Genomic DNA, 25,529 nt, shown 5'->3' with positions numbered 1-25,529 from the left:
GGTTTTATTTATCTCTCTTATATAAATAATGATTTAAAGCCTAGAAGGTTGAAATGATTCACAATGCCAGATGGGATTTTTGTTTTCTCCTTTATTTGCATGTTTTTATGTAAATGTACATTATCTTGTTATTGCTTTAAAGGCAATACCAACCTGAGAACAGGTTCTTGATTCACATGTTACAAATGCTAAGATTCCTCCTACGAGAAAGTTCTTAGTGTAAAAGAGAAAGCCAAATGTTCCTCCAAATGCGGATTAAGCCCCACTAACCAGTACTTCTCGCAAAAGGCATCATAAGGCAGGCTCCTTGAAGGCAGTTTTTAAAAATAAAATCACCAAGAGGAAAATGTCTGGCGACTTCGTGGCTTTTCTCTCCTCACCAGCCAGAGTGAATCACGCTGATAAGGATGGACTTTCTCATAAAAGGGCTTTCTGTTTCCCACAGCAAAAAAGTCAGCCTTGTTTTTCCTGGATTTTAGTAGAGTAAACCAACCCACCCAAAGCTGGAATGAAACACAACCGTAAACAAGTGGAAAAAGAAGAAGGGCGGGCGGTGGAGGGGAGGAGAGGGAGGCACCTGCCCCCGCAGCGTCTCTCCTGACTCTTGGGAGAACCATACCCGACAAGGGAGACTGTCCTGAGGTCCCCTCTGTGGTCAAAGAGCCACTTGATAAGCAGCCAGCGGAGCCAGAGCTCCTGCCCAGAGGGTCACTCACAGGCGCTGCCCGTGAACCCCACGCACACACGGGAAGCACAACTCTGTGCTTTCCCACAGCTCAGCAAACAGGGCCGCTCCGACAGCACAGAAAACAATTTATCTCCTCCCGACTCCCTTGGAGTGCTGCTCCCAGGAAAGCACCACCACCTGGACCGTGGACAGCTGAGTAGGAGAGCCAGCTCCTGCACACAGCCCTGCCCAGCCTCTGCTCCTCTGCAAACAGCAGCAGTCTTCACGAGAAGTACCCAAGGCTCCAGAAGGAAAGGAAAAAGTGCTTTAATTCAAAGTATGTGCGCCCCCGCCCCCCCATTCTCTCCGCAAGTACCCCTCACACTGACTGGGCCTGGGCGAGGCAGAGGGGCAGGACCCAGGAGGGAACCTCCATGGTGACCGCCACAAAGGAAGCCTGTGCCCAGGCCCAAGCACTGACTTTCAAGCCTGACCAAAAAACATACTTGTTTACTGATGACTTAAAAAGGCCACAAAGGCCCCACTAATACACCCAGCTAGCGAGGCCCCAGTCACCCGTCACCACAGTGCTGGGACTTTCTCCCCAGGAGGCAGTGCCCCAAAGTGGAAAGTAATGGGACTTTGGGTCTGACAGCTCCAGGTTCAGATGCAGCCTCTCTCAGCAACTGTGTCTTCTCAGAGCGGCTCCGCAACGAGCTCCTGGTCTCACCCTCGACACACCTGCTTGGGCAGGACAAGGGTTTTCCCTCGCAGCCAAGCTCTCCACCTCTGTTCCTGGTCCCACCCCAGAGAGTGGGACGGAAAGTGCCCACGGTACAGCGCGGCCCTCGGGTCACTGTGTGCAGCCAGGGTCCAGATGCACGGCTCTGGGGCAGAAGTCTCCCAGTGATGCAGCAGCACCTCCTGGGCACTCGTTAGGGATGCAGACTCTCAGGTCCCACCCAGGACCTGCTGAAAAGGGGACCTGCTGGTGAGACCTGGCACTGTGTTCTAACAAGCCATCCAGGCCATCCGATGCCACTGCAACTTGAGACTCTCTGAGAAGGAGGAGCAGAGGCCTGGCCCCAGGAGGACTTCACGGGACCAGACAGGACGGGGCTGAAGGAGCCAAACACCTTGTTTGTTAATATGTAACTCCAGGGGATTCCCTGGTGGCACAATGGTTAAGAATCCCCCTGCCAATGCAGGAGACACGGGTTCAAGCCCTGATCCGGGAAGATCCCACATGCCGTGGAGCAACTATGCCCGTGCGCCACAACTACTGAGCCTGCGCTCTAGAGCCTTTGAGCCACAGCTACTGAAGCCCGTGCGCCTAGAGCCCATGCTCCGCAACAAGAGAAACCACCGCAATGAGAAGCCGGCGCACTGCAATGAAGAGTAGCCTCCGCTAGCCGCAACTAGAGAAAGCCCGCGCACAGCAACGAAGACCCAACACAGCCAAAAATAAATAAATAAATAAATAAATAAATAAATTTATTTAAAAAAAAAAAAAAGTAACTCCAACCACCATCCCCAGACTCCCCGAGACACCCACAAGCGGGAATATTAACCCCACCTCCAAAAAACAGTGCCATGTAGGGACCCTCCTATTTCATAGGTTGTGAATCTGAACCTGGATTCCTCCTTCCTTAAACACACAATCAAAGGGCAGACTGTGTTATTACATCACAGGAAGAGGGCCCGGGGCCACGAGTGTGTATGGCTCAGGACAGGAGAGAGCAGGGCAGGGCGAAGTACTCCAGCCCATGCACGGCGCCACCAACTGGGCACGTCCCAGCTCACAGGAGGGTTTGTGTACAAAATCTCTTTGTAGTGGAAACTACAGAGTATCAGACATAAGGGATTATTTTATTACCATTACAGGAAATTTCAAATCCATATTTAATTTTTGTGACTTGTCTATCTGTGGGTCTTTAAAAAAATAAGCAGCATTTTCTCGGGGAGGGGGTGGATGTGGAGACAGGACACGCTCCACTGTCAACAGCAACTGGGGGAGATTTCATGTCCTAGGATGTACACTTCTGGAACATTTGTTTTTTCAGTAATGGACAAATATGACTTCAGTCATCAGGAGCATCAAAGGCTGAAGGAACATGGACCCAAGCTGATCTCAGGTCTCAAGAGGCTGGATGAGGAAGAAGGTGGGCACGCATGGACAGAGCTCGCCTCCCCAGCTGTGCCGCCCAGACTCAGCACACAGCATCTTCAGAAGTGAGTCTGTCTTTCCTTAAGGGATAGAAGGGTCTCACTGTGTCTCTTGAGCAGCTTTGTGAGGAAGATGCATCTCCGACTTTCTGAGAAACCAGAGGCAGGACGCTGGGGCAAAGCAAGGGGCTCCCTTCCAGCAAGAGGGCGTCCTTCAGGAAGTTAGAGTGCCAGCCAGGCCACGGAGTGCCCACCATCACCTGTCCTCAGGGGAGAGGGCAAGGAGGGGGAGAAAGGAGCCGCCTGGTCCACCTCTCCCTGCACTTCTGGCTTCCACAGAAACCAGTTTCATCCCCAACACGGTATCCTAAGTCTTTTGAGCCACTTAGTAAGTTTGCAATACAAAGAAAAGGAACACAGCAAGGTAAGGTCCAGAAACATTTTAAGCAGTTCCCAATTTTTGAAACTATTTACAAGCTCACCACATGTAACATTAATAATACAACATAATAACACTTAACACATAACCAGGTAAATGTAACATGGTTTTGGAGCATGACTATACTTAGGAAATGAAAAGGTTAACACTGAATATGCTACTCATACATACAGAATTGGAAACAGGAGATTCTTAGGAGGCAGAATAAATGTTTTTCACAAAATAGAAATTAATTAAAAATCAACCAAAGGAAAAAATAGGTTCTGATCTGTTGAAGGGTCCCAAATAATCAGACACGGCAAAAACAAACACACAGAAACCACAGACAAGAAACAGAGCCTCCCTTTAAAAGAAAAGTATTTACTCTTCCTACCCAATTTCAAACAGCCCCCAAACCATTAATTCCTAGAAGGCAGGAAATGTGTTCCTAATTTCTTTTGGCAACTCCCCCTAAAAGGCCAGCACTAGCTTCCTGCACACCTTTCAGGTAACCACACACCGCCCCAGGGCCCTTGAGCCACAAACCATAAATATACATGCAGCTTTTTAAAGTTCCTCTAGGGCGTCCCAAAGGGAATTAAAATCTAGAGAACACGGCTCTGCACATAGTGAGCCCTCAATCACTCAGAGTACCCCCCACCCCGTGTCAGCACCACACCTGCCTTATTCACTGCTCACAAGCACCTGTGAACCAGGCACTGCCAGGACCCTCACTTGGACAGAGGCCTGGAGCAGGTGAGTATCTTGCCAGGGCCCCCAGCCTTTGGCCCTCACACCCCCTTCCTCAGCCCCCTCTGCGTTCTCCATCCCCCAGGAGCCTCAACATTCGTGTTTTCCGGAGGCTTCACTGGTGACTCCAGCTGGACACCATCGGCCACGGCTGGTCGCCCACACCACTCCCCCTTGTCCTTGCTGACAGACCCCCATCCTGTCCGGGTCTTCCTTCCTTCATCCATGTGTGTCTGCAAATACCTGGGAGGCCCACCAGGCACGTTCATGGTGGGCAGGTGGGAATGGAGACAGAGATGACAAATAGCAGCATAAGTAAAACATGGACTTTGCTAGATGGTTCAGTGCTAAGGGGAAAAGCAAAGTGGGGAAAGGGGAACAGAGAATGCTAGAGGCAAAGAATGGCCTGTTAGTGCAGGGGAGGCCCAGCAAGCAAGGCTGCCTGGAGCCACGCCAGCAGAGTGGTCCTGACTGGTCAACCAGTGGTTCTCACACGCCTCACCCTGCAGAGTGAATGCTGTGTCCCTAACAAGCCTCTGGGCCCTGCTCCCAGTCCAGGGACACTACTTGCAGGGACCAGCCCGGGGAGTGCCTACAAGCAAACTGGCCAACAAAGGGGAGGGGGGCCAGTGGGCCTTGGGAAGACTGGGGGAGAGTTCCTTAGACAGAAACACAGGGACCCGGCTGCTGCAGCCCAGACGGACAGGATCTCAGGACGCTGTCAAGGGTCACCCGCCGGAGGCTTGTCCCGTGTGAGAGGACGCACTTTCTTCATTCTTGGAGCCTGGCTGTGTTACGTACTGCTGAGTCCTTCTACATACTGACCTCTCAGATTCTACGTCCAGCCCAGACTGGTCTCTGAGCTCCAGGCCAGAGAGCACTGGACATCCATGGAAATGCCCCCCAGACCCAGGCCTAGGCCCTCCGTCCCGCCCACACCTATTCGGCCACAGGATGGGACCATTACTGCCCCCCGGGGTCCCTTCTAGCCTCCCCCCGCTCCATCCCCTTGAGCACCACCTAGTCCAAGCGGTCACCAGCCTTGGCCGAACCCTTCACCGGCCTCCTGTCGGGTCTCCCCGTCCACCCCTGTCCTCTCCAAACAAACCATCTTCTGGAAGAGTCAGTCTCATTTCCGACCCTTCTCTACTTAAACTCCTTGGTGCCTTCAACCCACCCTGGGACTAAAGACCAAATCCCCTGCTAGGCCTGGCCCAGCGCCTCCTCTGCCCCCGCGGCTCCTCGTCCCCCTCAAGCGCCCTCTTTCCTCCCACTCAGGCCTCTCCACAGGCTGTGCCTCCAGCTGGAGCGCTCTTCCTCTCAACCCTTTGCTTCACTAATTCCGCTCAGCCTCAGTATGTAGGCCCAAGAGTTACCTCAAAAAAAAAAAAAAAAAAAAAGAAGAAGAAACAAGAACAAACCGACTTCCCTGAGGGAAACATTCCCAACTAGGCTGGATTCCCTGTTACACAACCTCAAACACTCTGCTTCTCCTGCGCAGCACTTGTATCAGCTGGCAGCTCCTGGGGACGACCTGTCCCACGTCCTGAGGAGGGCAGGAAGTGGGCCAGCCCTCCTCACCACCATGTCCCCACGTCCCCGCACCCACGGCACCGCCTGGATGGGGAAGGTGCTCACAGACGCCATTGCACACAGGTGCTGAGTGAACGAATGACAGGTGCCCGAGCCTGAAGCCACACCCAGGTCCCTCTGACGGTTTTGTGCCCTTGAACACATATAACATCCACCTTATAGATGGAAAGATAGGGGCCCCAAACATGAAAGAACACTACATCCAGAGGCCACGTGCTACAGCACAAAGGACTCCTAGTGCCCTGGGCTCAGTTCCCTGGCACGTGGGTGCCGGCGCCCTGGGGTCACACTCCCAGCACCGTCCAGGGCTGAGCTCCTGCAAACCTGGAAGAGAAGGACCTGTGGGCGGGAAGCACTGCCTGCACGTTCTCCAGGGACTGCATTTCAGAGCCAGTAACAGGAAGCCCTCGCTGAGCAGCTGAGGTATTTCCAGAAGCACAGCCAAGGGCTTTCTGTCTCCTCTCTTTAGTACCTACTTCGGCTCCCACAGAAAAGCTCTGAAATGCCAAAAAAGCCTGAGTAAAACTCTTCCATATATCTACGACTCCAAGCCCAAGGCAATAACCTCCATTTCCCCATCACAAAAATTAGCTCTTGCTTAGAACTCAGGTACATGAAAAGTGACCCGTGTGGCTGGGGGTACAGCAGCATTACTCCTAGTAGAGAAACACTGGAAAAAATAAATGCTGACCAATCACAGCACAGCAACGTAATGGAATATTCTAAGGTTAAACAATCTAAGTTCATGTTTGTGGATTTTGTCAAAATATGAAAACTTTCACACACGTGAAATACAGACGAGAAAGGCTAAATCAAATCATCTGTTGACCCAGATTTCCCGCAGATAACATTTGGGGGACAATGGAAAGGGGTAGCAGAGCCTGCATCTGGTCCTGTCCTCCCAGCCAGGGGACACTGACAAGTCCTGCTCTGCCTGGGTCACAGGATGACGGTGGAGCAGACAGAAAAGCCTGCAGGCAGATGCCTAAGCCTGTCCTGACAAATGCATGTCTGGGACGCTGAGGAGAGAGAAGGGCCAAAACGGAGCTAAATGCAGAACACGGGAGCTTCTCTCCACTCCCTCCCGAAGTCCAGGAAAACGCAACTCCAGAGGCAAGGCCCCAAGGTTCCAGAAGATGCACAGGAACAGACAAGCAGGAAGTTGCTTAGAGCAGAGAACAGAGAGATGTAAGCGCACAGAGGGGATGCCGGACGACCCAGCACTGGGCGTCGTACCTGAAAAGGAAAGCCTGGTAGGGGGTCTAACAAGGAAGCCCCAGCAGGGAGGCCGACTTAGGAGATGCAACCACAGGTACTCCCAGAGGTGGGAGGTGAGCCCCGCTGGAGCCCCAGGGTACAAGCAGAACAGTCAGACCCCGGCAGACAGGCTAGAAAGAACTACTGACAGGTATGCAGAAAACTGAGCAAAGGGAAACATAATGTGATCACTAACTCCAGGAAAAGCAAAAGGCTGTATTAGAAAGGAAGTGTAATCACAGCACACTAAACGGGTCAGCCATCAAAAATATCTGCAGTCAAAATAAGACAAACTCAGAATGCCTACTTAGCCAAGACTGGGATTAACCGTGTTGAAAGAATGGAAGAGACGGAAGGGAAATATGTGGGCGTACCTTCCACAGGAAGAAGTCAGTAGAAAGTACCTAAAATTGGAGGAAAATACCAATAGAGGAAACAGCCAGGAGCCTGGGAGCGGGAGGTGGCAGTCAGGAGAGTGCAGCTACTTTCGTCATATGACGTGTGGTACACTATTTGACTTTTTAAACTATACACGTGACAAAAAATCAAACGGAAACGTAAAATTAAAATAAGTAGGGACTTCCCTGGTGGCGCAGTGTATAAAACTCCATGCTCCCAATGCACGGGGGCTGGGTTCGATCCCTGGTCGGGGAACTAGATCCCACATGCATGCCACAACTAAGAGTTCGCATACCGCAACTAAGGAGCCCGCCTGCAGCAACTAAGGAGCCCACCCGCACAGCCAAGTAAATAAATTAAGAAAAAAATAAAATAGGACTTCCCTGGTGGTGCAGTGGTTGAGAATCCACCTGCCAATGCAGGGGACATGGGTTCGAGCCCTGGTCCAGGAAGATCCCACATGCCGCAGAGCAACTAAGCCCGTGCACCACAAATACTGAGCCTGCGTTCTAGAGCCCATGAGCCACAACTACTGAAGCCCACGTGCCTAGAGCTCGTGCTCCGCAGTGAGAAGCCATAAGAAGCCCGCGCACCGCAACAAAGAGTAGCCCCCGCTTGCCGCAATTAGAGAAAGCCTGCATGCAGCAACGAAGACCCAACACAGCCATAAATAAATAAATAATTTTAAAAAAAAAAAGAAAGAAAGAATATAAAGTAATTACCAAACACACGTAGCAAGCTGAAGTGAGAGAGTAGCAGGGACACGTCAGGAAGAACGGGCCAAGGTGGATAGACTTCTCTGCCAGGGTCCTGGCTTCTTGTCTGTGCTTTTCTACCAGACAAAGCAGAGAGGGCAGAGGGCAGCCCGGAGGCCTCCTGAGGGGCCGGCAGAGTGGGCCCCAAGTAAACACTGGTGAAATTAATGTCCAGATAAATACAGCAGTGAGGAAAAGAGGGATGTTAAAATATGACTGGGGAGCGTGGACTTTAAAGAGATGCAAACATTTTCAAAACTCTCTGGGACAGTGGCTCTCCAAACATGACCTCAGGACCAGGGGCAGCAACATCGCCAGGAACTGTGCCAAGGAAACAGGCCCCACTCAGACCAGATCAATTAGACACTCTGGGGCGGACCAGCAGCCAGTGTTTACGGGATCTACAGGTGATTCGGATGCGTGTAAACATGTGAGATCAAGCCACAACTCAGCCACTTCAGGAGTGTAAGACAGCTGTTCTCAACCAACCAGTGGTCCAGGGACCCCAAGGGACCCTAGTGTCTGAGGAAGGGGGGTCTGCAAGATCAACGCTAGTTCCATAACATCCTAAGACGTCCTTTGCCTTCTTTCATCACACTTTCTCCCGAATGTACCGTGGAGTTTTCCAGAGGCTACATGACACAACAGATTGCTTGCAGAAGCAGATATTAAAGAAACCAGCTCTCGTTAATCAAGCCAGACATTTAAGACACTTGCCAAAATGTAAAATAACGCCACTCCTCTCACTATTTTAGAAAGCAGTTATTTTTCAAAAAAATGCCATTAATGTTAACACGTGATAGATTATTTTTTAATGAATTAATAAAAAGATACTTTAGGGACTTCCCTGGTGGTCCAGTGGTTAAGACTCCACGCTCCCAAAGCAGGGGGCACAGGTTCGATCCCTGATCGGGGAAGTAAGATCCCACATGCCACACCACACAGCAAAAAAAAAAAAAAAGATACTTTAAATGTTTTTAGTTTTACTTTCTAATACAGCAGAGACCAACAGAAATAACTCACATAAACAAAGGCTCTTTGGTATTCAACGACACTGAACAATGTACAGGGGTCTGAGACAATAAGTTGATGAATCAGTGGTCTAAGGCATTGACAACCTACATACACAAGGAGTCTCCTGCCCATCACCCAAAGGTCACAATATATACTGTACCATCTTTAAAGGCTTTCTACATCACTAGCAGTGACAACAGGATCTTTGTGGCTTAAACCAACCCCACACAAGTCCATTTTGCTGCACTCTGTTGATACCTAAAACCCACAGTGAACGAACCTCAGGACCGCAATGTGCAACACCCGCCATACACACTCAAGGTATGTGTATGTACACGCTCCACAGCAGCACTCAGCCATTTCCATGACAAAACACAAAGCATAAAATACATGAAGTTGCCCTGAAACAAGAAGTTATTTTTAGGTCCCTAAGCATTTCTAAGGTCCTTTCACACATTTGTTCAAGTATGGGTTTATCCCATTTGAGTACTGTCACCAGAGAGAGGAAAGGGGCTCTCTCTAAATTCCCTTCTCAGTGAGCCTGTGGGCTGAACAAGATATTCACGCCCCTTGGGGGAGCAGAATCTCCTGATAAATAAGAATATGGTTTTATCACATAGCTATTCCTAGTTTAAGAGGAGTTTTAATTTCCCATTTCAACCCCTGTGTCAAAGAGAGGGGTCATGGCATACCCTGTGCACTTGATGAACCAACAATGCTAGACGGGGCACTGAGTCAATAAGAAGGAAAACCTGGGTGCATAGGTGTAACATTCCTTTCACTTGTTTGGGAATAAAGGAGTTTTTGTTTCTTTTTGTTGGCTGTTTTTAAGATTGATAAAAGCCACACAACCTAACATTCCGTACAAGATGTAGTGTAGATTACATCAATGAACTTCCCATATTGTATTTTTCCTTTTTATCTTTAAATACGTCAAGCTCACTGAAAAAGTTCGAGGAACACAAGAAACACCTACATCCCTCCCCTAGAGTCAGCAATGACTAACGTCTTTCCACATTTGCTATAAGTCTCTTTCCACACACGTGCTTTTTCTGTGGGAATGCTGAAAGTGAACCACAGACGTCCTGATACCTCTCTAACCCTTCCAGCATGTATTTCCTAGGAACAAGACCCCCCTACATAATGACAACAGTATTATGACCCACAAGGAATTTAACACTGTTATTATCAAGTTTTCCATCTATACTCAAAATTTCCCAACCATCCCAATAATGGCCTTTGTAGTTTTGTTTTGCTTTCTTTTCATCCAGCATCCAGTCAAGGGCCAGGCCTTAGTGGTCATGATTCTTTAGTCTTCTTCAATCTACGTGTCCGACCCTTTTTACGACACTGATATTTTATTATATGCGGGTTTTAAAAATATTTATTTATTTATTTATTTATTTATTTAGGCTGCACCAGGTCATTATTTATTTATTTATTTTTGGCTGCACTGGTCTTTGTGCTGTGTGCGGGCTTCTCATTGTGGTGGCTTCTCTTGTTGTGGAGCACGGCCTCTAGGCGCGTGGGCTTCAGTAGTTGTGGCTCACGGGCTCTAGAGCACAGACTCAGTAGATGTGGCATATGGGCTTAGTTGCTCCGCGGCATGCAGGATCTTCCCGGACCAGGGATTGAACCAGTGTCCCCTGCACTGGCAGGTGGATTCTTAACCACTGTGCCACCAGGGAAGCCCTGCACCAGGTCTTAGTTGCAGCACTCAGGATCTTTAGTTGCGGCATGCGGACTTCTTAGTGTGGCATGTATGTGGGATCTAGTTCCCCGACCAGGGATCGAACCTGGGCCCCCTGCACTGGGAGCGCAGGGTCTTATCCACTGGACCACCAGGGAAGTCCCACAACACTCATATTTGAGCAGTCCAAGCAGCTGTCCTGTAGATGCCCTACAGCATGTGTCTGATTTTTTCCTCATTACTTGACTCAGGTCAAACATTTTTGGCAAGAATGTTGTCCCTCCCACTACATCCCATGGAGGGGCATAGTCTGTCCACTACTGGGGAGTCTGAGTTTGATCACGTGCTCAAGGCGGAAGCCACCAGACTTCTCCAGTGTAAAGAGATCTTTTCCCTTTGTAATCAATCATCACTGGAAAGATACTTTAGACTGTGTGAGTATCCTGCCGTCCCTGCCACCAACAAAATGTTTAAACCACGTTTTTTGACAACCACTGATGATCCTTGCCTGAATCAATTATTACCTTGGTGGTTGCAAAATACTGATTGTCTAAATCTTTCCCACTTTCTACCTTAACTGGCATTTGTCTATAAGAAGCCCCATGCACCCCCTTTGGAGTATCACTATGAGTGATTTTTACTCTCTGTGCCATGGACTTTAAATTCAACGTATCCATGATCGTTATTCTTTTTTGTGCTCAAAATGCCCCAGATTTGCCCATTAGGAACCCATTCAAGCTGCTCTTTTTTTTTTTTTTTGACACGTCCCCATCAATTTTTGAACACTTCCTTGCTTTCTGGTACAAGATAATCCAGGCTCACATTGAATTTTCCCTGCCCAGAACCTGGAATACATCATTTCTCCAAGGATCCCTGATCCCTTTAATGGAAAATGGTATTTGGCAACCAAGATCTGGGGACTAGGTGTACTCAGTGCTACTGGGGTATTATTGCCCCTAGACACTCTCAGAAAACAGGGTTAGGAATGTTTGTTAATCATGTATTCATACTCATACCTCCGATTTAAATCACCAGACAGCAGGGTCCTTCCTCACCTCTTCTTCACATTTCATCTCTTTCCTCCCAGAGAACCCTGGTTCCCAACACCAGTACATGTGCTCATTTCATCCTAAAATACGGCCAAAGTCACTTCAGAATTACTACTCTGATCTATCAACAACAAACCTACTCTGTAGTATATTTCTCTGTAGTTCTTTTTTTCTTCTGAATATATCCCACTAAAGGAATACAGAGTACTGTGTGTGTGATTGGAATTACTCTTCCTTATGTGGTTATGTTATTAATTCAATATACTTCTAGGTTCACCTGTTTCTATTTGAATTCAATATTAGTCTTTTTTTCTATCACTGTTGTTTTACTTTTTGAATATGCAGAATATCTGCATGGTTCAAAAAGTCAAAATTATATAAAAAGGCATACTCGGATAAGTTTCACTCCCATCCAGATCCCTTACCCCTTGCCCCCACCTACTTGGATAAGTTATTTTAATTAGTTTCTAGTCTATCCTTCCTATGTTTCTTTTTGCTAAGAGAAGCAATATATATAGTCAAAAATTTTTTCTATTGAAGTATACCTGATTTACAATATACACATATTCTTACTTCCTCTTCTTTCTTATTTCACATTCTTTCTCCCTTTTTTCTTTTCAGTCAGGCCCTGTCCTGGAGCCTCTGACTATGGAAACCTCGGACGGGTTGAGGATCAGACTAGAGGCTGAGAGGGTAGGTGAGAAGAGCCTGCTCTGGGGGTCAGGAGGGTCCTTCTTCTTCCTGTCAGTTCCTCCTCCTCTGAACTGAAGACTGAAGTCCATCACTCAGTGTTCTGGACCTCAGATCTTTTTTTTTTTTTTTTCTCTCTTTTTCTTTTTTAGACTGGGGTAAATTAACCATTTTTAAGTATACAGCTCTGTGGCATTAAGTACATTCACACCGTTGTACAACCATCACGATTATCCATCTCTGGCACTTTTTCATCTTCCTCAACTGAAACTCTACCTATCAAACACTAATCCCCCTCCCCAGGCACCCACCATTCTACTTTCTATCCCCATTGTTTACTCTAGCAGGCCTCCTATAAGCACCCATTCTTTCCTACCGCATAGTATGCATATTAATTTGTATCAATACTTTTTTTCACTTAATACATCTTAGAAATAACTCTCTACCAGTTCATAGGAATCTTCCTCTTTTATTTTTGCAGCTGCACAATTCTCAGTTAAGTTGATGTACCTTGGTTCACTCATCCTGGGTGGACATCTAGGTTGTTTCCATTTTTATATCACAAATAATGCTGCAGTGAATAACCCCGTGCATCTGGTGTTTTGCACCTGGGGAGGTACATCCTCAGGGTAAATGACTGGAAGTGGGACTGTGAAGTTGAGGGCAAATGCACACACAGATACTGCCAAGCTCCCCTCCAAGAGGACGGTACCACCCTGCACTCCCACAGCAATACGAGAGCATGCCTGTTTCCCAAAGCCTCACCAAAAGAATGTGTTCAAGCTTTTACATATATGCCAAGAGTGAGAAATGTTATCCCAGCGATTTTAATTTGCATTTCTTTTATCATAAGTGAAGCTAGGCATCTTTTCATATATTTAAGGGCCATTTGTGTATCTTCTTCTGTGGAATGTCTTTATATCTTTTATTCATTTTTCTATCAGCTTTGGTCTCTTTTCCTTTTGACTTTTAAGAGTTTTTATATCAGCCTTTTATCTGTGATTCACATGTTTTTAAAAAATCTTATTGAGAGCTCCTACTCCAGAACACTGGGGCCAAAGAGGTGCCCTGGGCTGGCTGTGCTTCCCGCTTCTCCCAGATGAAGACCTGTGCTCCTGTGCGGGCGTGGTCAGGAGGTCCAGGATGGACCTGACACAGAGCCAGCCATCAACTCTGGCAGAGCCAGGAGGCCAGCCATCCTCTGCTCAGATCTCTCCCGCAACTCACACCTTCGAACCATCCTCATCTGTTTGTCAAGTGAGAAAAATATTCTCACTGGTTGAAGTTTTTAAAGGTACTTTAGTAGGCTTTCAAAGGAAATGCTAATCTCTCTAATCAGTGTAAATTTTTATTTACTTTTATTGTGGCTCAAGCAATCTATGAGTAAAATAAAAATTACCGTTTAAAAAAAAATTTTTTTGGCTGTGTTGGGTCTTCGTTGCTGCACGCAGGCTTTCTCTAGTTGCAGGGAGTGGGGGCTTCTCTTGTTGCAGAGCACAGGCTTTAAGCACGCGGGCTTCGGTAGTTGTGGCATTCGGGCTCTAGAGCGCAGGCTCAGTAGTTGTGGTGCACGGGCCTAGCTGCTCTGCGGCATGTGGGATCTTCCCGGACCAGGGATCGAACCCATGTCCCCTGCATTGGCAGGTGGACTCCTATCCACTGCGCCACCAGGGAAGCCCAAAATTACCAATTAACTTGACAAATATATAAGCAACAAGGTCCTACTGCACGGCACAGGGAACTATATTCAATATCCTGTGACAAACCATAATTGAAAAGAATATGAAAAAGAATGTAAATACATATACAAAACTGAGTCACTTTGCTGTACAGAAGAAATTAACACATTGTTAATCAACTATACTTCAATAAAAAATTTTAATTAAAAAATTCAAAATTAAAAAATTAAAATATATATGATTAATCAGTTCACTGGCAGGAAGCTTAATCTAAACAAAAAGGTTTATAAAACATCCCTGGATTGCTAGTGACAGTAAAATGCTAAGCCACTGTTCTGTTTACTGACCCAGTGATTTATGGCAATAAAGGCCTTTACAGTCCTGAACAATGCCTCTGGTCCAAACACATAAACCACCTGCCAACAGACTCAGCCAACAGGTGCCACCACATCATTCATAACTGGAGTTTTAGGCTTTAAGCTGGTTAAACTCACTTTAAGAAAAATCAGAATAAAGTATGTGAAATAAAAAAGAACAATGGATCATGAAAGCCTCTGACATCCACACCATGGATGAGGTGAGGCTGGGTGAGGTCCCAACACCATGGAGCCCTAGCTCAGAAGAGGGATATGAACAGGCAAGCTTACTTCTGACTACAGCAGGACTGTTTACCTGTGGGCACAGAAGGCTCTAAAACTTTTGTAAATGCTTTTAAAAATTATCCAACAAAAGAAAAAGCAAAGTAGGTCATTTAACAAACTAGAATTACAGGAGTTATATATCCTTAAATCCTTCTGAAGACATGGGTCTTTAAAAAATAGCTGGGACTTCAAGAAAATAGCTAAAAATACCTGTGATTTTAGAAATCCCAAATAATAGACATACAGACACTGTATGCAAAAGAACTTAATATGCATCGTGACAGTGCTTCCTGTAACTTACAGCTAATAATACTAAAATGTTATTGGCCCTCTGGTTTGTCTCATATTTAGAGCAGCCATCCAGGACACCTCGCCCACAATATGTCCCTGCTGAAAGGGGGCAGCACCCATTCCAGGCTTGCTGCTCTCAGCCCAAGGTTCAGCTTGCCCAGCAAGAGGTTTACAGACAAGGAGCCAGGATAGCTGATCCATCAGCACAGACAGGACACTGGCTCAACATTAGCTCTGGTTTTGAAACTTACGAAAAACACACCACCACAAGATGGTAACCAGAGTAATACCAACTTGCCAAAAACAAGTATTAAATATTTAGACAGAAAAAACAAAATGTACCTACTGAAAAGATTTCTTTTTCTCCCTAACCATGATACTGAATCCATTTACACTAATCGACTAATCTCAAAAGCTTTTGAAACTTCCAATGCAATCAGTGCAATTCTTTTCACCAGGAAGTTCTTACTTACTTATGTTAGATGCTGATGAAAGCTCAATGCCAATCTTCAAGAATTACAGGCATTTTCTCATACGCATTTCTCCAAATATCAATAAAAATTAAAGGGCTTCCCTGGTGGCGCAGTGTTTGGGAGTCCCCCTGCCAATGCAGGGGACATGGGTTCGAGCCCTGGTCTGGGAAGATCCCACGTGCCGTGGAGCAACTGGGTCCGTGAGCCACAACTACTGAGTCTGCGCGCCACAACTACTGAGTCTGCGCTCTTGAGCCCGTGAGCCACAGCTACTGAGGCCCGCGCACCTAGAGCCTGTGCTCCGCATCAAGAGAAGCCACCGCAATGAGAGGCCTGCGCGCCACAACGGGGAGTGGCCCCCGCTCGCCACAACTAGAGAAAGCCCATGCGCAGCAACGAAGACCCAACTTAGCCAAAAATAAATAAATACATTTTAAAAATAAATAAAATAAATTTTTAAAATTAAAATTAAAATTCCATCTTCAATAAGCACCTGAACATGCTAATTCAACGTTCTATGCAGTTTTTAAGTTTACTAGAAAATCTGAGTTTCTTGAGATGTATTTTGTATATTGATCTAAAACCTTAACAGAGTCAAAGTAGAACATGTAAATATTTTGTCTTTCGGGTTTATTTACATTTTTTATTTCTAAAGATGACAATGAAATTTTTTACTAGATTCCTTTTTATACTGTTTGAAATTTATGGTATATGTACAGGCAGTACTTTTCAAAATAATTAAAATGAGTAACATAATAGAAAATTTGGCCAATACTTCAAATAAAACCACCCCATTTCCACCACACGCACCCACACAACGAAAAATATTTTTTTTAAATACATTTATTTATTTTATTTATTTATTTTTGGCTGCACTGGGTCTTCGTTGCTGCGTGCGGGCTTTCTCTAGTTGCGGCAAGCGGAGGCTACTCTTCCTTGTGGTGCACGGGCTTCTCATTGCAGTGGCCTCTCTTGTTACGGAGCACGGGTTCTAGGCACGCAAGCTTCAGTAGTTGCAGCACATGGGCTTCAGTAGTTGTAGCACGCGGGCTCAGTAGTTGTGGCTCACGGGCCCTAAAGCACAGGCTCAGTAGTTGTGGCGCACGGGCCTAGTTGCTCCGCAGCATGTGGGATCTTCCCGGACCAGGGCTTGAACCCGTGTCCCCCGCACTGGCAGGCAGATTTGTAACCACTGCGCCACCAGGGAAGCCCCGAAAAATAATTTTTAATACTTCCTTTAAGACTTTTATTTTCACATGGATAACTTTTACCCAGTTAAAATCGTGGTATACATATAATGAATTTATATACGACTATTCACTTATATCAGAAGTGATAATCTAGGCTACTCTGGAGACTTTGCAATTATCATAAAAGTACTTTCAATGGCCACCTAAACAGTCTTCAGTGGGTGCCTAACCCTTTTGTCTGATATTTCAATTATAATTAATGTTTAGATCCTGTGCCCAGAATTTAAATGAAATAAGTGTTTGAAAAGGAAGCAACCCCTAATTTGGTGCCCTTTACAATGTGGTCTGTGTAGTCCACATGGAATTTAATTCTTCCTAAATGTTAGATCCTACACTGGAATAATCCCACATGACTCTGAATCTCCCTGAGGACAAGTAAGCCTTAGGCTTCCATTGAAGTACAGCTGGCCCTCCATATCTGTGGGTTCCACATCCACGGATTCAACCAAGGATCAAAAACATTTTGGGGGCTGGAGCTGGGGGGACTTCCCTGGTGGTCCAGGGAAGTTAAGTTAAGACCCCACACTTCCACTGCAGGGGGTATGGGTTCAATCCCTGGTCGGGGAACTAAGATCCCACATGCTGCGCAGAGTGGCCAAAAAAAAAAAAAATTGAGGGAAAGAAATTCCAGAAAGTTCCAAAAAGCAAAACTTGAACTTGTCACCTGCTGTCAACTATTTACATAACATTCACACTGTATTTATAACTGTTTATGTAGCATTTACATTGTATTAAATATTATAAGTAAAGCAGAGATGAGGGGCTTCCCCGGTGGCGCAGTGGTTGAGAATCTTCCTGCTAATGCAGGGGACACGGGTTCGAGCCCTGGTCTGGGAAGATCCCACATGCCGCGGAGCAACTAAGCCCGTGAGCCACAACTACTGAGCCTGCGCGTCTGGAGCCTGTGCTCCGCAACAAGAGAGGCCACGATAGTGAGAGGCCCACGCACTGCGATGAAGAGTGGCCCCCGCGTGCCGCAACTAGAGGAAGCCCTCGCACAGAAACGAAGACCCAACACAGCCAAATAAATAAATAAATAATAATTAAAAAAAAAAAAAAAACCAAGATGATTTAAAGCACATAGGAGGAAAAAATTATAAAACAAAACAAAACCAAAAAAATCAACAGAACATTGTAAATCAACAATGTTTCAATAAAAAATATTATAGAACAAAAAATAATAAAGTATATGGGAGGATGTGTATAGGTTATAAAATATAACCTATAAATATTGTAAACATAATGGTGTGCAAATATCACACCATTATGTATAAGCAACTAGAGCATCCATGGATTTTGGTATCCAAGGGGGGTAAGTCCTGAAACCAATCCTACCCTCCATACAGAGGGACGAATGTATACATCTGAGATCTTCAATTTTAAAAAACAGGTCAAAAAGCAGGTTCAAAACAACAGACATGGAATTATACCAGTTTTGGACAATGAAGCATTATTACATATATTTTAATTTACACATTAAATACTTAAATAGTTATCTCTGGATGGTGGATTATAGGTGATTCTTATTTTTATATTTTGCTTACTGGTGTTACTTACTTTTATTTTTTTAAACAATGAACATCTGGGACTTCCCTGATGGTCCAGTGGCTAAGACTCTGTGCTTCCAGTGCAGGGGGCCCAGGTTCGATCCCTGGGCAGGGAACTAGATCCCATATGCCGCAACTAACAGTTCGCATGCTGCAACTAAAGATTCTGCACACTGCAACTAAAAGATCCCACATGCCGCAATGAAGGTCCCCCATGACACAACTAAGACCCGGAACAGCCAAATAAATAAATAAATAAATAAACATTTAAAAATAATAATAGAAAATAAACAATAAACATCTATAAAAATAATTTAGCTTCTACCCAATATGACCTCAATTGTGTACTTCTATACAGTTATGTGTGTGTGTATACAAAAAAGTCTGGAAGGAAATGCACAAAAATGCTAATGGTGCTTTTCTCGTGATAGTGGGATTATTGGTCATTTTTTGTTTTATATTTTATAACACTCTGTATTTTCCAGTTTTTAAAAATAATAAGCATGTGTTACTTTTATACTATGAAAAAGGCATTTTTTAAGACACTAACAAAATTGCCTGGGATCCAAGCACACAAAGGAACGTCATCTGCCTTTTAGCAATTCCTCCGACACACAGACCCAGACACACACACACCACCAGCTCTCACGTGCACCTGCTCCTGCACGCACACTCATTCTCTCTCACACACACACGCAAACCCAAGACTAGGACAGAAACTGGAAAGGAAACTGAAGCAACTAAAAGGTGCAGCCAAACGTCCCCAGGGAGTTCCAACTGCCCACCAGCAGAGGAATGGAAAGGAATGAAAAGCAGAGAGACCTTCTGTGCATTGACACCTCCTCCAGCAGCCTCCTTTTGCAAGTGCTGAGGAGGACCGACAGGGCCCACAAGGTTACTGAAGGGCATTCACGGCTCCAACGTGCAGGGCTCTCTGGAAAGGACCCGTGACTGTTAAAATGTAAATGCTTAAGTGAGTGTTATACTGTGAAAATAATCTTTACAATTATAATTAATTCCTTTGAAAAATAACACCAAAAGAAATGAATCCTTTCTCACAATACTCTCACAGTTTATTTTACAATTTCTGCTTTATGATAAGTTGGTGATGACTACAAAAGCATCAGTCCTCTCAGTACGAAGGGGTCACGTCAACAAGGAATCTTCATAGACAGTCAAGGCCTTAAAGATAACCTATTGCAACTTCAGAACTAGTGTCTGGGCACATCTGACTATAAATTCCTGGTCAAGAAAATACAACCAGAAAGCTCCGCTGTAGTCTTCTTTCCCCTTTCAATTCCTGCCAACACTGTGTTCTATTACACCACACCTGATCTATCACCAGATGAGGTAATGAGAGCCAAATACACCATGACATTGCTAAAGCCAAGAGGGACACAAAAGCCGCCTGTATTATGAATGGGAACTGCTTCTATTAAAAATTCAGATAATCCACTTAAATAATTTAAAACACTTCCTTCATAAACAGATTACATAAAAGATACTGAAAGTGCTACCTTTGAAAATTTGACAATAATCAAGATAGCTGAGTTGTGATCATCAAGGACAGTAATGTGACCAGCCTAAGAGACTCATGAACTCAGTATTTTGAAATCTCAAGGTGGAAAAGTACAGCAACTTACGGTCTTTATTGCTGTTATCCAGCTTATCCAAACTGTTCCTACAGTTAAAAAAGAATCATAAATGTTTAAAAAAGAATTCTTATCTTTTAGAGATATATACTGAAGTATTTATGGGTGAAATGATATGTCAGGTATGCGCTTCAAAAGTAATCTGGGGGTGGGGAGTAGGGAGTTCACAAATGAACCAAGACTTCGGAAACTGTGCAATGGCTTGGGGGCAGGTAGAGTGTTTCACTAGACTATGCTCTCTACTCTTAGGTATGTTCAATACTTTTCGTTTTAAAAAATTAAAAATATTTATCATGAGGTAGAATTCTTCACTTTTCTCTAAATTATTTCACTATCAAGGAATACTTCTTCTCTTTGCTCCTCTATAATGTATTCTGAAGTTGGACTTGGAAAAGCAAGACTGAGTCATAATAAAGGCTAGCAAAGCTTACACAGACACAAAAATTAACCTTTTGCTACACTGTTAATTATCTGCTCCAAAACAAGAGCTCTCCTCCACCATCCCAGGAAGCCTGTCCAAGTCGGGTACTTAGATCACATCCAACACTGCTTCTTCCTGAGAAGTCTGGGAGAGCAGATGGAAGGGGCAATGCCACAGGAGATCCCCCTCACTTGCCCATCCCCACCAAATCCTGAGTCATCCTGGCCTTACCCCCAAACTTAAAATTCCACCAGGGGCTACCAGAGCAAAGAATGTTGACTCATTTCTACTTTGTATTTAGAAAAAGCTCAGCCCCAAATAACAACCCAAATTTTTTCCCACTGTGATCAGTAAGAATGATACAACAAAAGGTGGTTCTCAAATGAAAATGGTTTTATGAAAGTCAATAAGATGAAACTTTGTGGGATTATTTAGGGGCACCAAACCTAGGAAGTTGAGAGCCACCTAAACATTATGAGCCCAGAAGACCTAGGTGTAGTCCCTGTTATTGCACTGACAATCTGTGAGGCCTTGGAAAGTAACTTAACCTTTTTGGGCCTCCAGTTTCTTACCTGTAAAGTGGGATGAATCCCTTCTGCCTCCTACCACTTCAGAGAAAGGTTGATAATCCAGTGAAAACATAAATGAGCCTCATATAAGCTATAAGGCACTCTATTAAGAGTCAGATTATGGTAAAGAAAAACAAATAGGGCTTCCTTGGTGGCGCAGTGGTTGAGAATCTGCCTGCCAATGCACGGGACACGGGTTCGAGCCCTGGTCTGGGAAGACACCACATGCCGCGGATCAACTAGGCCCGTGAGCCACAATTACTGAGCCTGCGCGTCTGGAGCCTGTGCTCCGCAACAAGAGAGGCCGCGATAATGAGAGGCCCGCGCACCGCGATTAAGAGTGGCCCCCACTTGCCGCAACTAGAGAAAGCCCTCGCACAGAAACGAAGACCCAACACAGCCATAAATAAATAAATAAATAAATAAATAAATAAATAAATAAATAAATAAATAAATAAATAAATAAATAAATAAATAAATAAATAAAACAAATGTGACACTTTCCTAACATTCTTGATTGGTGTAATGAGGAAGGGAATGTTTGCAGAGAAGACACATCACACTAATGAGAAACAACCAAGGATACCCAAGGTGCTCTCCAGCCGAGGGGCAAGAAGGAAAAGCATCAAAAAAACTTACACCAGGACTTCCCTGGTGGCGCAGTGGTTAAGAATCCACCTGCCAATTCAGGGGACACAGGTTCAATCCCTGGTCCGGGAATATCCCACACACTGTGGAGCAACTAACCCCGTGCGCCACAACTACTGAGCCTGTGCTCTAGAGCCCACGAGCCACAACTGCTGAGCCCACATGCCACAACTACTGAAGCCCGCGTGCCTAGAGCCCGTGCTCCGCAACAAGAGAAGCCACTGCAATGAGAAGCATGCACACTGCAACGAAGAGTAGCCCCCGCTCACCATAACTAGAGAAAGCCCGCGTGCAGCAACAAAGACCCAACGCAGCCAAAAATAAATAAAATATTATAAAATTTATTAAAAAAAAAAAAAACTTAGACCAGCAATCACAATCCATACTAACCATACAGGAAACTGTCAGTCACATATCTCTCTCTCTGCCCATTACACTAAGAGATGGAAGACCTGTCCTGAGCAATGTCTTCAACCCAGAGCTAAACAGGAGCTCACACTGACCTAGACGCCAACATTCAGGATGCCCACAGGGACAGGACCACGCTGAAAACTCAACAAGCAGCCCTGACTCAGGACGACCCAGTTCTTTACATGACAGCTCAATGGACACTGTGAATACTCAGGGGGCACACAGATCCTTTATAAAGGTTCTTAAGGTTATGGCAGACACTCTAAACAGCAGGATGTCAATTTTACCTCTTGGCTTAAACATGCATATGTACCTGAACACCCACTTAACAAATACCCACATGTATGAAAAGTCAATAAAATACAGAAACTAGCAGATCAACCTTTTGTGATTTCCCACTACTAAGTAAAATATTTAAAAATGAACACCAGTAACCTATTTGATGTCTATTTGGGTTAACAGCAGAACATACACAGCCTTGCTGCTGTCTCCACATAAACTTTCATAAGTGCTGAGATGGGGGAAGGCCTGGATCTTGAGGCCCACCTTCTCCCAGAGCTGCCGCAGCCCTGGGAGCTGCACAGGACTCCTGCCACACTGCCCTGTGCATTCCCGTCACCTGTCCAGCACCTCACCTGTCCTACAAGAGTGGAGATGGCCCTGATGGAGTTCTGCTAGAGTTTGTATTCACCACTGTGCTCTCAGGCTCATTCCCCTCCCGCTGGGGTTCATCCCTTTCCCTTCCGCAAAGAAGGTACGGAAATGACCGTTTTGCACGTTCACTGTCTCCCCAACAACGAATCTACCTAAAACATAGCCAAACATACACAGTAAAGTAACTACGTTCAAAATAGATTAACATGATCTTAAGCGTCCAAGTGCAGCCTGGCCTTTGCAGACCGAAGAAGTGAATTGCTTCAGCCAAACCAGACCTGGGCCCTCAGTTGGGGGAACCGCTGTCACTTCTCTATCCAGGGGCTACTTTTATCCGGCAGCCTAGGGGCATGTCCCCACGCCAGGAGCTCCTCTCAATTTAGGAAAGATCAGCTTGTGTGGCTTGGGATGGCAGGGAAAGAAACTGACTCCCGGGAATAGAACCTCTTTAAAGGGGGAAAAGGTGCTTCAGCGAAATTGAACCAGAGGTGAGAGCAGAAGTGAATCAAAACAGAACGCGGGACCTGCACTCCGCGACCACCGCGCGGGGCCCGGCTGCCACGCTGCGAGTTACCTGTTCTGCCCCGTAGACGGTGGCGAACTGGACGAAGTCTTCGATGCGGACGAAGCCGTCCCCATCCCCGTCCAGGGCATCGAATACGGCTCGGAGGCGGGGGCCGTCCTCCGGACACCCCGCGGGCTCGCTCGTTAGGGGGCGGGTCTGGCTAAAGTCCGAGGGCCGGTCCGGGTCCCCGGGACCCAGCTCCAGGGCCGGCTCGCCCACCGCGGGGGACGCGAAGGAAGGAAAGAAGTCGACCTCGCCCCTCAGGTGATGGCTGCGGCTGAAGTCCTGCGCGCGGACAGACGCGCTGTGCGGGGGGCCGTCACCCTCCGGCTCCGTCGTCCAGGAAAAGAGCGGACCGAGTTCCGGCAGCGGCGGGTCGGGGTCGGGGTCCCGGCTCGAGCGCTGCGGCCGCCGCTCCCGCCCCGGAGCTCGCCCAGCATCCGCGCCGGCCGCGAGGTCCTGCGGGCCGAACCCAGGGCGCGGGACAGGGGCGGCGGGCGCTCCGGGCCCACCGGGCTCTGGGTCGGGGCCCGGGCCGCCCGCTGGGGAGGCCGGCCAGCCCGGGTCCATCTTCATGGGCGCGCCCCCAGCCGCGGCGCGGGCCCGCGAGGCCAGTGGTGCGGCGGGCGGCGCGGGCGGCAGACAAAGGCGCTCAAGGCGCGGCGGCGGGCGCGGGCATCCCCGCGGCGGCGCGGGCGGGCGCGCGCGGGGCGCCCGGACTGCTCGGGCTGGCGCTCGGGCCCTGCTACGCCCTCGCCCATCTTCGCGCCGCGCCTCAGCTGTCCTCGGCCCGGCGGCGCGGCGGGCGCGGGCCCATGGCGGCGGCGGGCGGCCGAGGGAAGTCGAGGGGGAGGGCGGGGAGAGGACGCCGAGGAGGGGGACGCCGATGAGGGGACCCTGAGGAGGAGGAGGAAGACCCTGATGAGGACGACGACGCGGAGGTGGACGCTGAGGGGGATGCAGCCTAGGCGGACGATAAGAAGGCACCCGAGGTACCGGAGCGCACGCCACCGCCCTCGCCCCGCCCCCCGTTCGGCCTGACGTCAGCACGTCGCGCTGCACGCTGGCCCCGCCCCTCGCCGCCTTGTTATAAAGGCAGGCGCCGGCGCAGCTGCGCGGTTTGGTGTCTCCTGTCCCTGGCCGTATACCGACGTTTGGGAGCAAGAGGCGGGTGTGCTCGGAGGCTGTGGGCCCGGGCGTGACGTCATCGACCCACGCACGGGACGGATGGACTGAGTCCTGCAAGTGTAAAGCGCTCCCACAAATTGATAAGCAGCGAACACGATCCTAATGGGGCGGGGGAAGTGCAAGTGGCGCCCTCCGCAGACGCCCGCCGCGCAGAGACGTCCAGGCGTTGACCTGCGGCAGCAAGAGCAGCCCCCGCCTGAGTGTGGAAGGGCCCTGAAAATGAAACTTGTGACCGAAGGAACGCGTGGCCAAACACTGAGACCTTTTTTTAAATCTATGACAAGGGCTTTTTTCCCCGTAGGATATCCAGTGTTCATCACCAGTGTACAGGCAAGCCTCCCAAGCACTGCGGCTGTCTTTGACAACTGACATCTGTTTCTCTAGATGTCACTATCGTCAGTGGGGACACAGGGCGCGAGGCAGCAACATGGGAACCTTGAAGCAGGCATGAAAGCGGAGACATGCTGGATAGGAGCCGGTGAGCTGCCAGGCCTCAGGCGAGGTGCACTTAACATTACAGGCTCTATTTAGAGCCTGTAATGAGATGTATCGGGGAAAGCACCAGCACTAGGTATGTTCATAAGCATCTTTGGCAAGAACCAAAGGAAACTGAACCTGTTTCCAAGTGTACCGTGAGGAGCAGTGTGTTAATTAACTGATTCATCTCCCATGACAAAATCACAGGGCACGTGGCACCAGATTTTGTGAGGTTGGCATTGGGGAAAAGAAGGGCAAGGGAATACCGCCCCGCAACCCAAAAACTATATTCTCAATTTCTTATAAGAGCTGTATGCTTTCATGAGGAAGATACTGCATTCAAAGAAAATAAATTATCTCCAGTTTGGCAAGAATCTGAAATTGGGCTGGTGCCTTTGGCCAGATACAGTTTTCAGAGGTAGTTATAGTGATGTGTCAACCTTTCTAAATAAGGGTATTAATGTGGGGGAGGTAAAACCAAATGAGGCGAGGGCTGCGCCCTGAGGAAGCAGCACTCCTACTGCTGCTGTGCCAGTTCATGAAAAATCTGCATTCCTTGGCTGGCTGATGCACCCAAACAGAACCCCAGCATGGAAAGCATGCACCTTCCTTCTT

At 47.2% G+C, this 25,529-nt stretch overlaps 1 protein-coding gene across 3 annotated transcripts in view; it reads right to left on the bottom strand.

Moving 5' to 3' along the window:
* RAB11FIP3 (RAB11 family interacting protein 3) overlaps positions 1-23,896 on the bottom strand; it is a 79,961-nt gene extending 56,065 nt beyond the window's left edge. Inside the window, exon 1 of one of the 3 annotated variants that reach the window (XM_061210214.1) lies at positions 23,259-23,896. In XM_061210214.1, the coding sequence (XP_061066197.1) occupies positions 23,259-23,825 (567 nt within the window). In that variant the 5' untranslated portion in view covers positions 23,826-23,896. The remainder of the gene's footprint in view (positions 1-23,258) is intronic. The other 2 variants (XM_061210212.1, XM_061210213.1) reach the window with 2 other exon arrangements.
* Between the last annotated feature and the right edge of the window lie 1,633 nt (positions 23,897-25,529).

This window comes from Eubalaena glacialis, chromosome 13, assembly GCF_028564815.1.
Source record: "Eubalaena glacialis isolate mEubGla1 chromosome 13, mEubGla1.1.hap2.+ XY, whole genome shotgun sequence".
Taxonomy (NCBI): domain Eukaryota; kingdom Metazoa; phylum Chordata; class Mammalia; order Artiodactyla; family Balaenidae; genus Eubalaena; species Eubalaena glacialis.
Note: the sequence above shows the minus strand (reverse complement) of the source record. Positions and strands in the feature narration are given on the sequence as shown.